Raw genomic sequence first — 12,953 nt, 5'->3', positions numbered from 1 at the left:
TCCTGCTGGGACAGACTGTCCACATTCTGGAGGCAGTCTATTTCCCGGCCCGGGAAGACTGACTGATTCCATGTTCACATGAGATCTCAAGACTATGGCCCCTGACCCAACAGTAATGTGGGGATCACCTGCAGCCCTGTTGGAAAGGGAAGCTCTCTGTCCAACCCTAGACCTCCTAAATCAGAAACTCTGGGGTGGGGCAGGGAGGGCTCAGCATTCTGTGTTTCTAGACAAATCTGACACACACTCATTTTAAAGAACTGATCCAGGCCAACCCCTGCCTTACATTGATACAGAAAATTCACACAGGACAGATGAGAAAACCATTTTCCTTGCTACCAATTCCAAATTCAGTATCAATCTAAACATAAGAAGTGAATTCCAAAAGACACTACTGAGAAGTTTTCAGATGTGCAAATGGACTTAATTCTCATTTCCTGTACAGAAACAGCATGAAGCTTATTATTAGCAGCAAATAAATGTAACATTCCAATGAAAATACAAAATGCAACATATTTTTATACTCATGGTTCACTTGAGGATCATACTGCTCCAGGAGAACTATCTGGTCATCAATTTTTATCATGGGCTCGGAAACTCAAAGGATGCATAATTATAATGACCTTCCTAAGATAAGATATTCATATATTTAAATGAGGTACGTTTTATATGCAATAATTTCAAAAATATATATTCTTTTAATGACAGCTCCTAAAGCTGGCAAGAACGTGAAATAGGTACATCACACCCTGGGGTGAGTGAGATATTGTAAATTAGTACAACTCTTATGAAAAGCAATTTGGCATATGTATCAAGCCATAAAAACCTCCATACTCTGACCTATTAGGTGTACTTGTTTTCGGATTAAGAATTAATTCTCCAAGTGAAAAAGTTGTATGAACTAGTATGCCCCAGGTGGAGGAGACGGGATGTCTAAAATATGAAAGTGGCCACTAAAATATCACGTGACCACTTAAAACCAGACTATTTAACGTTAAAGGCACACTCAAATGAAAAAAGATGATACAGAACTGTATATATACTATGATTACAATGGAGTCAGAAACATACACGTGGGTGCACAGAGAAGTGGAAAGGCATATAGATGTTTGAACAAAGGGCAGATTTTCTCTCATTTTTCTGTTTTGGTGTAGTAATAACTAAAATATTAATAATAAACCTGAAAGTGTTCAATCCCACATGCAAACCTACTCTGAGTTCAGATAAGGTGATTTCCATGTGTGCATGAGTGCGTGCACATGTGAACACTCATGGGAAAAGGGGGACTAAAAAGAGACGGGAAAATATCAAATTAGTCACTGCCAAGGGACACTAACTGATTTAAAATGAGACACAACATACCCTTACCTCCTCCAAAAACTCAAACCACAACACAGAAGAGAAGCTCGACTCACCAGAATTTTAGGAACTTGAGAACCACCTAAATGATGACGTAAGAGGAAATCAATCAAAAAAACCCACAAAAATAGTCTTTCCCTCCTCATGATTTTTTTCCCCAAAATAATGTTAAACAGATGATGCAAACGACCATTTGTTGAGCTAAATTTTAAACTGATGATTCTAATTTCAAGTGGACTCCTATTAAGCTTCTAAGAGCCACTTGGGTTTATGCCTGTGACACAGGGAACACGTTTGCAACAAGAATTCTTACAAAGCTCAAACCCCACATCTCTGCCAAGTTCGGCTTTCGTCATGCAGGCTTGCTTGGTGCTGCTCCAGCACACCCACCGCCGGACTGCCACCGTCCTAGCCTTGGGATATTCGTTTCCGCTTAATTTGGGGCAGGTTCCCTGTTGCATGGTTCATTATGATGCCAATCGTCTCTAAGTTGTTTGATAAAATAAACTAATTACAATTAGATTTTCAGTTCCAAGATGCTCAAGGATTATTGGTGAGGGGGTAGGCAAATGAAGCCGATGTGCAATTCCAGGCAAAGTTCAGAACTTCATACATCAGCAAAACAATCTCCCTGTTGCAGATAATTCTCAAGGCACTTGAATGGCACAAAATGCAAGTCAGTAAGCTCCCTATGATTGAGAAACAATTACCAAGAAAATGTTCATGGCTCCATCAGAACAAAGAAAAGAAAAAGAAAACTAAAAGAACTGTCCAGTTACGATGCATGTATGTTTATGTTTAATCTGAAACATTGCTTTTAAGAAATTCCCTAAGGGTATCAAAGCCAGACAGGCTTTGCTGTTAGAGAAAAAAAAAGAAAAAAGAAAAAAGGAAAAGCGGCAGCTTCAGCAGCTACCGTGAAGGCATGCCAGTTTTAATTATTGCACACGAAAGCTATGTTAAATTACCCCGATTCAACTTTCCTCAAAGAACTTCCTATTCTCTGGTTATGTTGTTCAGGAAAATTATGATTGCCCCAAGAATCTCAATCCTTGAGAGTTCGCACATTATTTAATACTTCAAATCCAGGATTCCAGCAAGTGCTAGGAGGGGAAAGTATCTTTTGAAAGAGTATTAATCTAAATATATGCCATTTTCCTGTTTTTCTGCAACAATTTCAGACATGTCCTCTGAAATAAGACTTCCAGTTCAGAAGAAGAAGTTTATTTAGGTGAGTCAAGAGAGCTCGCTATAATAACCACTTTGTGGGTAGCTGGGGCGTGTGCAATTTGGAACAGTATACTTAGTTCTTTCAGAATACAGTGTACTTCTAGTAAAGTTCAACAACGTACTTGTGGCTAATGGGGACACGTGAAAGACAAGAGTAAGTAAGACTTTATTGTATGAGTCACAGGTTAAAAATGATTGACCTATGCTTCTCTCAGTGCTACAACAACACCATTTCAGAAAACGTACTTATAAGAGGCCCAGCATTAACCACCTGTTCAGGACTTCCTGAATTCAAACTTCATTAATTAAGAAGGTATAGACTGCTTCTCACAAGTGAATTCTGAGTGTGCAACCTGAGTGTTATTTTCTCAATAATCCAACTTTAGGAAGTAAAAATATCTAACATAGCAGGATTCACCCTTCGATTTACTCAAGCATTCTTTCATGTTAAACCTCACTTGTGAGAAGAGAAGAGGCTGAGGGAGGGTGGGAAGAAAGGGAGAATAGGAAGATGGAGAAAGGAAAGAATGAAATATGGACCAATCAAAAGAAAAGCTGAAGAACAGTCTTTTCCAGAAATATTCTTTTTTTTTTTTTTTAAGAGACAGGAAGCATTTATTGGGGGCTTATACTTGAGGCACTGGGGAGGCAGTGCTAGGAGCAGATGTCCCAGCCCAAAATATTCTTCTTTTTCAACCATCATTTCCTCTTGTGTAGCTAAAATATAATGCCATTACATTCCACCTACTAGCCATAAATCAAATATAGATGCTGATAGCCTGATGTATGATTCAAGGAATAAGTATGATTCATGGTGCATTGTGGACTTAAATATTTCCTTTGCCCTTTTAAAGATCGTAGAATCAAGACGACTTGGAAAAGGACATTACTACATGAGATCAGATACTTACCATTGCTCACCATACGTCTGGCCACCTCCCACAAGACAAGTCCAAAGGCCCAAATATCAACTCTCTTGTAAGAATCAAAACAATCCACCTGAATGGTTTCATCTAGAACTTCAGGGGCCATGTAGCGTTTGGTGCCCACACGGGGGTTGTTCCCCACATCGAGCTGATTGGTACTCTGGGAATGCATGACTGCCAGGCCTAAAGGGAAGAAGACAACAGGACGGGTCAGTTCACTACCTTTCTCACAGAGGGTTGCTGAAGGCCTTTTAAACCAACCCCAATCAGAAGCGCCCCCTCATGGTAATCGTGGTCACTGCTGCACTATATCCAGAGCAATCTGGAATACTGTTGTGATGACACCTGTCACCAATAGAAAAAAGAACTAATGCCAGAAACATTCTGATGCTATTAAGTTAACACATGAACCCCTGAGACAAAAAGACTTGGGGGAATAATAAACTGAAGCACCGAAGCACTGTGAGGCCAGTGTTTGAAGTCCACAGGAAAACAGGCTCACATGTTAAGTGGGAATCTCCAAGTGTCTTTCCAGAAGGAAATTAAGTTCTCCTGCTCCGCCACAGCTCCCAATTGTGTGCAAACACAAATTTCCAACAGTGTGAGGCAGCGAATCTGCGGTAACGTATCACTACTTAAAGGGCAGACTCCATCCCTTAAGGAAGGGATGCTCACTTGAGACTTAGCAACGCTGACCAAGCCCACAGGCTTTTCTCTAAAGTCATGCATACAGACAGCATTAAACTAGCCCTCAATTCAAAGCACAGCTCTCCTGTTAAATGGGTTTGAAGCCCTTTCTTAAACCATCCCTCATTTCAGAATTCCTCAATCAGAGTGACCTGGCATTCCACACAGACCAGGAGGGTTAGGCAGATACATGCATGATTCATTGTGAGGATGAAATTACTTTTTGATGTCCATGCTGACCAACTGAAAATAATTCCTTTAACACACAATGAAAAGTGCCACATTGGAACAAGCAGCCTGTGTAAACCTTTGCAACCCAAGGATCCTTTGGGGATCCCTCAGGCCATCTAGGAACACTTCTGCTCCTGCTCTGTGACTCTGAGTGTGTGGGATGATGACTCCTTATCATGCCACAGGGATGGCACCTGTTATCTCACCTTGAAAAATTACTAGAGACATCAGCGATTGCATTCACTAAATCAGACCGGTTCCTCTTTCCCTTTTATAATCAACCCCAAGATTCTGTGGCCTCTGTCTCCCAAAACATATATACCTCTCTACTGTTTCCAGAACCAAGGAGTCAAAATAACAGAATATAAAAAGGAGCAGTTTAAATAGATCATGGCAGTACTAACTGTGGTGGTTTAAAAATATGTCCTCAAGTTCTTTGAGACTTCTCCTTTCAAGAGGTGAAGTTCAACTCCCTCTGCCTTGAGGGTAGGCTGTGCTATCAAACAGAACCCGGCAGAAATGAGTGTATATCTTCAAAATTAGGACATATAAGGCATCATGGCTTCCTCTCTGCTCGCTATCAGTTCTCTTGTGTTACGAGGCCACTCACACAACCCCGTGGAGAGGTCCCCGTGACAAGGAACTGAGGCCTCCCACCAATAGTCATGTGAGTGGAGCCATCCTGGAAGTTCCTCCAGCCCTCATCAAGCCTTCAGGTGCCTGGAGCTCTAATCGACAGCTTGCCTGGAACCCCCACCAGATCCTGAGCCAGAACCGTAGAGCTAAGTCATTCCAAGATTGCTGACCCTCAGATGACTATGTGAGATAACGAATTTGTTATTTTATGCTGCTAAGTTTTAGAGATAGTTTTTTACCCAGTAATAGATAATTATCACACTACTTAAAGAGACAAAATATCCAAATGCAATGTGTGAACCTTGGCTGATTTCTTGTTTGAAAAAAACAGAAAAATCTGAAAATGGACATTAAATGATATTATTGAATTATCAATAATTTTAGGTTTGATAAAATGATCATGCAGATATATTTTGGTATTTTTAAGAGATGCATTTTGAAATATTTAGAAGTGTTGTGATGTCTGCAACTTATTTTCAAATGTATCAGCAAAGATACACGTTCAGCTACATATAGATAAAGCAAATATGGCAAAATTTTAACAACTGCTGAATCTAAGTGCTGTGGGTATGAATGATCTTTATACTTAACTATTCCCTCAGCCTTTCTGTATGTTTGAATTTTTTATAATAAAAAGTTAGAAAAATAAATACAATACTGAAATTTTTGCAGTTTCAATAATAGAACATGATTTCTAATGAGTGATCCTTAATTTCTGGGTATAAAGTGAAAAATTAAACAAATGATGATCTTACAGGACGAGCTGTCTTCTGTTCAAAGGATCTACTCCCTGAATAATAAACACCTTAACACAGATGTTTCTACAAATCCGTGTATCTAACTGGAAGGCTACAGGCCAAAAGAAAGACGAATCACGAATTACTTGGACTTACTGAAAAACACCTCTGACTCCCTATCAAGTCCCATAACCAAAGCCAACAGCCTCCTCAATTTTCCATCTCCCCTAGACCACTGGACTATAACAGCAACCACCCTCTGAATGCTTATCATTTGCAATGCAAGTATTGTAACTTCTGAATCTTGTAAGAATCATGTGAGGTAGGCATAAGTGATTTTTAGTAACATGAGTAATAGTTGAACGCAGCGTTATGAACATTTGAAACAGTACAGAAGTACAGTGCACAGTGTCAAACGCTAAAGTGTTCCTTGCTAAGCCCTTACCCTAACATCGAAAATAAGTGGTCGTGTACTTGGGGCAGGTAAATAGATTAAAACACCCGCACAGATATACGGGGTGAATAACTGGGAAAATCAGGATTCCAGCCCAAATCACCCTGCTCCAAAAGCCATGGCATTGCCATGAAAGTCCAATACACCACAACTACAACTGCAAAGCAACAAAAAGCTTTAGAGCCATGCCCTTTCAATGCTATCCTTAGTAGCTGTCTTCTCACACTTGCAAAACATTGTAAAATAATTCTCAGCATGAATGCAAAGACTGTAAAGAAATACAAAAGAAATGAATATTCCTGACATGTCGAGTCTTTTGTGTTTAAAAACAAGAATAAATTCTATCATTTATATCATAGAGCTAATACTGTCTAAACCTTTATCAGCCTACAAGTATGGGAATACTAGGAACAATAACCACAGGTATATGGAAGAAAATAATATAAACCATTTTTTAATCAAATAGAGTGAGGACTCTCAATAGTCCACTGACATGAATAACCAATATTACAATTCAGTTCCCATTAGCATAACTACTCAGCCAATATCCAAGTCTAAGTTGAAGATGGTTTTATATACAATGTCACTATAAATGAAAACAGTCTTATTTATAATGCAATTAAAGCTCACACTGAGCAGTATCCTAACACCACAGGAATGAGGTATCCCAGCAGGGCAAATTGCGAACTGGGTTAGGTTTTCTCTTTCTTCATTGATAATTTTGCCATGGTTACAGAAAAAAACAACTTTAGAAACATTTTCAAGATGAACTCATTCCCTAGGTTATTTGTGTACCTACTTTGTGTAAAGGTTTGGGAAATGAGAATGCTACACACTATTGGTTGCCTCTGAGGGTGGGCTGGGGCAGCGACGCACTGCATGAGCATGAAGTGACTTCCCAAAGTAATGCGAAGGTCTAACTTTCGATAGACATTTGGATTTTACAGCACTTGTCAAAACTCTGAGAATGTATTACTTAACGTTTGTTCGTTTCACATGAAATTGAAATTTCACCTGGAAAGAAAAAAGTAAACACACAGTAGTCACTCTGGGGAATGACACAGTGGTATACATGCTCGAGTCTTTACAAGAAAGGGCTCTTTTGTGTGCAGTTTACTTAATGCATCAAAGATTAAGATGGATTGATGAGAGGGGATGGATGATATGTGGCAAAGCTTAAGAACAGTAAAATGCTGATGGCAGAATCTAGGCGGTGGGTATACAGCTATTCACTATGAAGTTCTTTTGATTTGTCTGCATGCTTGACATGTTTCATAACGAAAGGTTGTGTGTGTGTGTGTGGGGGGGGGCGGTGGATGCAACCTAGCTAAAGGATGGACTGCAACAGAAGTAAAAATGGTAATTAAGAAATATTTTTAAAAATTTACCCAAATCTGCTATGCAACACTGTCCATTCTTCTTAACCAGGATGTTTTTGCTCTTTAAATCTCGATGAGCTATGGCTGGTTTCCCTTGGGTCCCAAATATCTCTATGTGCAAATGTGCGAGACCACTAGCTATAGACAGCACTATTCGCAGGCAGCTAACTGTATCCAGAGTAGTAAGCTGAAGATAGTCATACAACGATCCCATTTCGTGATAATGTGTAATTAACCATAACTGGGTACTGGAGTGTCTTGATGTCATGTCTGAAGCAATAAAACCTGGAAAGAGCAAGAACAAAATTAGCAGACATGTAAGAATTTCACATTATAACTTTTGGTACACAGAAATAGAAACCTATAAGATAGACAACGTACAACACCTACAACAAAAAATCATTCAACTTCCATGAAAGGAGGTTTACAGAGGCATCAACAGAAAAATGCAATAATATTTATTCCATAACAAGGTACTGCTAATGAATAGGAAATTTCCATATTCATTTCCATGACAAATAATCCTTTAAAATATTATACATTTCATTAAGATAGGAATAATATCTTCGTGTTTACCCATAATGATAGCATCAAACTCTTTATCATGCTCATATTCCAAGCACAAATTATTCATCGACCACCCAAAAAGAATAAAAAAACATAGTATCTAGGGGCACCTGGGTGGCTCCATCGGTTAAGCGACAGACTCTTGATCTCGGCTCAGGTCATGCTCTCACAATTTGTGTCAGCGCTCTGCGCCGACAGTGTGGCGACTACTTGGGATTCTCTCTCCCCTCTCTCTCTGCCCTTCCCCCATTCACACTCTTGCTTGCTCTCAAAATAAGTAACCTTAAAAAACATTTAAACATTAAAAAAAAACATATAGTATCTAGACACCTATGTTCTCATATTGACTCTGCCTGTGATTTGCTGTGTAATACTGGGCCACTCGTTTAGGTTCTCTGGATTATCTCTACTCAGATGAAAGATAAAGGGATAAATTTATATTAAATGACTGACTACTCATCAAATAAAAAAGAAACCAAATATAATAAGCACCTATGATGCTCTTTGTCAATCACACAAGAAAACTAAGATAAATAGTGTCTGTTGGCTAGAGAAGAAGACAGATATAAAAAGGAAAAATTACAATATAATGTAATGAATATAATGAAAAGTACTGTTACATCTGTAAAGGGCAACATGAGTCCCAAATAGGGACTGCTAATAATTCAGACCAGATGTTACAACAGGCTTCCACCAAGAAGTGATAACTGAAGTGGTCTTTTCAAGACCACTTTTCAAGACTTCTTTTCAAGAAGTGAGATTTGACAGAGGTTAATAAAATGGTAGGAAGAGATTTTTCTAGACATTCTGAGGGGACCCTTGAGCAAAGTGAATGACCTCTAGAACTTTCTAACCTATGGAATAAATTGTGATGTGCATGCTTGCCTTTTCTGCTAGAGGTGTTTTCCATGCACTCACTCTCACATGCTCTCTCTCTCTCCATACACACACACACACACATCTTTTTATATACACACATATACATATTTTATATATGCACATGTAAATATTTATACAAACACACACATAATACACAAACACATAATACACACACAAATACCCCGCTAATGTCCACTACAGGCAGTGACATTTGGAACTTATAAATAAAAGAATATTAAAAACAAAAGAAAAGATGTGGCTTCAGGAAGGATTAAATGACTTGTGAAAGGATGTAGAAAAACACAAATACGTGGAACATGCCTCACACTTGCATATAGTGCTCGATATAAAATTCCTGTCACTTTCACATGTATTTTCTCATGGGATTTTTCTCAATACACTAGTAACACAGATATCATTACAGTCAGTTTATAAATAATGAAACTGCTGCTAGGAGATGCCAAATTACACATCCATTAAGTAGCTGCCGACCCCAAGTTTGGTGCTAGCCATCTGGGTACACCGTTGCTTACACAGAAAACTCTGGAACAAAGAAATGTCCCCTATTTGATCGTCATCATCAGCAACAGAAGCAGCTAGTAAATACTGGGACTAACAAGGTGCCAGGCGCAGTTCTACACGGTCTGCACATAATCCTCCAAAAACGACAGAAAGGAGGCAGAGGACATGATTGACATTAAGGCCAGTAATGGTCCCAGTAGCCTGGCTCTAGAACCCCTACTCTTACCCATGATGCCATACTGCCCCCAAACAAGCTCCTTTCTACTCAGAGAAAGACAATTTGACACTTGTATCCATTGGACATCTGCGAAGTAAAGGAAATAATGTTTCCACACGTGATACCCTACCTCCTTCTCCACTTCCCTCTGAGCTGGTTCCCCCAGGCAGCCTCACTCCTGCACGCCTTCCCCTCTCCAGTCTGTGTCACCCCATAGCCATTTCTCCTGGAGCCCTTCACAGGCCATAATATGTGTACTTACCTATTAGTCATTCTTACTAAAGAAAATGTTTCTGCTTTATCCTTTTAAACCAAATGATATTGTTAATCATGTTCAAAAATAAATATCCTAAACTATAAGCACCACTGAAAAGAAATTAAATTACTGTTTGTGTATTTATATAGCCTCTACTGATTTCTCTGCTTAAGGGAGAAAGAACAGTCTCTGACTGACTGATTGATGAAAGCGAGAGAGAGAGAGAGAGAGAGAGAAAGAAAGAAAGAAAGAAAGAAAGAAAGTTTATTTATTCATTCACTTACCTTCCCCTAAGCCCCTTAGGTTTCAGAGAAGGATTTTGTTTGTCCCATTAATTATGCTCTAGACCTTCCAGGAAAATGACTTTTAAATAGGCAGGATTTCTTTTTAACTGTTTATCTCCCAAGTGTGAATTATAGAACTACATTTGTTTGAGAGTGCTAGAGTATTTTTATGGAACTTTTGCAATTTCAGTCAAAGCTCTCTACTGTTAGGGAAGATTGAACAGGTACCTGGGCAGAACGCAGGCACAGCCATTGGATGTGTTCATTAACAGGGAGAAAAAGTGATTAGAACAAAAGCCTCTTAGGAGTGCCTGGGTGGCTCAGTCAGTTAAGCATCTGACTTCAGCTCAGGTGATGATCTTGCGGTCCGTGAGCTGGAGCCCTGCACTGGGCTCTGTGCTGAGAGCTCAGAGCCTGGAGCCTGCTTCAGATTCTTGTGTCTCCCTCTCTCTCCACCCCTCTCCTGCTCACACTTTCTCTCTCTCTCTCTCTCAAAAATAAACAAATATTTAAAAAAAAATTTTTTTAAAAAGAACAAAAGCCTCTTATTTAACAGCTAGAGTCATCCTCCCAGCCTCCTCAAAAATGAAAATAAAACCCAAAATATTATGTTAGGTCACCAGTGGCCCCTGTGAGCCTCTCCTTGGTGACCCGCCCAGGAACCAGGAGCTGGGTAGCTATGACAGCTGAGGAGTGAGGCCACTACACTGTGGGGCACGTGCTGTAGAGTGTTGGGCCCCAGAGCTGGATGGCTGGGTACCAACTGGCTCCACCATTCCCGAGCTGGGTGATCTCACACAAGTCATGTAAGATCTCCACCTTGGCTTCCTCATTTGTAAGATAAGGATAACGTCATCATCAATCTCAAAGGGGTACTGTGAGAATAGAAGAGTAATTATAGGTACAGTGCTTCATATGATGCCCAACACAGGAAGTATCAAGAATAGCTGGTTAGTACTACATTTTAGAATAGCTCAGTATTCAATTAAAGCCACAACAATTTTGTAATGTACTATCTTTTGCGGGTGGCTTCCTTTACTTCCACTTTGGTCTCAAGAAATTCTGATTAAATGGTTAGGCAGTACCACTTAGGAGTATGAGGCAGTTCTAGAGATGGAGGGTGGCAATGGTTGTACACGGAGAATGTACTTAATGTCACTGAACTTCCTGCTTAATAGGATTAAAAAAGTAAACTTCACATTTTACTATTTTTTTTTTTAAAAAGAGTGTAAGATGAGACTTTGGAGTAAAATTCTCACATTGACTCAACTCCCTTGGTCTTAGTAATGAGGAAAAGAACGCTCAGCAACATATAACTTTGGCCAAAAGTCACACAGTGGGGTTGTTAGTGGTGCTGAGAGTAGAAACCAGCTTCTCAAGTTCCTGATCACCGTTCCTGCCACCACATAGCACAGCCTCCCATTACCCTCTTGTCTGTTGACTTCTACACCAGACAGAGCAGAAGGAAGAGCTGAAAGCCACACGAGTCATTTGAAAGATATTGTTGGAGGGGGATAAACAATGAGGGTGCGGAGTTTTATATGTATGCATATATGTGTAAATGTTTGTAATTTTTTTACTCTGAGGGGCTAGAGTTAGCAATACTCAAGGGTGGATGGAAATCATGATCCGATAGCCAATACAACATGCTCCTTTGATAGAAAAGGAAATGATCACAGAAAACCTTAAAGTCTCTATATCCAGAAAACTGGTACAGCAAGGGAAAGAAGTTGAACCAAGTTTAGCCAAAAAAGAAAAAAAAGAAAAAAAAAAAAAAAAGAAAAAGTGATGCATTTTTAATGAGCTTTCTCAACTAAAAGAACTACACAGTAAAATCAGTTCATACAGCTGCAATTATGATGATGTTATTAGAAGGATCTCATGAACACAGAATTTCCTTGGATCATTTGGTAATAAGAAATGAACAGTGTTTTTGCAACTATGTGGTCACTTCTCTCATGTGAATCATTATTGCAAAAGTGACTTTCAGATTTCTCTTATGATTAAATCTAATTTACAACATTTACTGAGCACCTACCATGTGCTGGGGTACTGTCCTTGGTTCTGAGTATGAAAGTAAAAACAATGGAAATGATTCTTGTTCTCCGTATACAATGGAATGGTATCACAGTTCATTTAACTCAAAAGCACTGATAAAGTGATGATTTGCATAGCCTCGCAATATCTAGAGCGTTTTGCTCGATGAACCTGTGAGCCCATGAGAATAAGAAGGGGTGCCTAAACATGCCATTCTTCTAATGAATCTCAGAGCCCACATATGTACTTATTAAGAGTATGTGCACCTGCCCATTAACAGAATTCCACCCTTGAAAGATAAGTACTTCTTATACATCACGGCTTCTAACATAACTGACGCTTTATCGGTTACTCAACCTGTCTGTCCCCGTGTCAGAGGAACAATTGGGACATTTAAGGATAGTTTTGACTGTGGATGAATTTTCACCTCATACTCTTCACTGTAAATCACAGAAGCAGTTCCCCGAGCTAGCTACCACATAGAGTACAGAACTGTGATTTAGAGACAGACTGCCCAGCGTGACTCTCAGCTCTACTCTCTAACCTGATGGG

General features: G+C 39.4%; 1 protein-coding gene across 4 annotated transcripts in view; it reads right to left on the bottom strand.

Moving 5' to 3' along the window:
• Positions 1–12,953, bottom strand: part of ACVR1 (activin A receptor type 1) — a 145,377-nt gene that overhangs the window by 30,546 nt on the left and 101,878 nt on the right. For all 4 annotated transcript variants that reach the window (XM_060626764.2, XM_078451283.2, XM_078451282.1 and 1 more), the window contains exons 7-8: positions 7,649–7,924; positions 3,501–3,698 (exon numbers count right to left, since the gene is read on the bottom strand). In XM_060626764.2, coding sequence (XP_060482747.1) covers positions 3,501–3,698; positions 7,649–7,924 — 474 coding nt within the window. The remainder of the gene's footprint in view (positions 1–3,500; positions 3,699–7,648; positions 7,925–12,953) is intronic.

Source organism: Panthera onca, chromosome C1, assembly GCF_046562875.1.
Source record: "Panthera onca isolate mPanOnc1 chromosome C1, mPanOnc1 haplotype 2, whole genome shotgun sequence".
Taxonomy (NCBI): domain Eukaryota; kingdom Metazoa; phylum Chordata; class Mammalia; order Carnivora; family Felidae; genus Panthera; species Panthera onca.
Note: the sequence above shows the minus strand (reverse complement) of the source record. Positions and strands in the feature narration are given on the sequence as shown.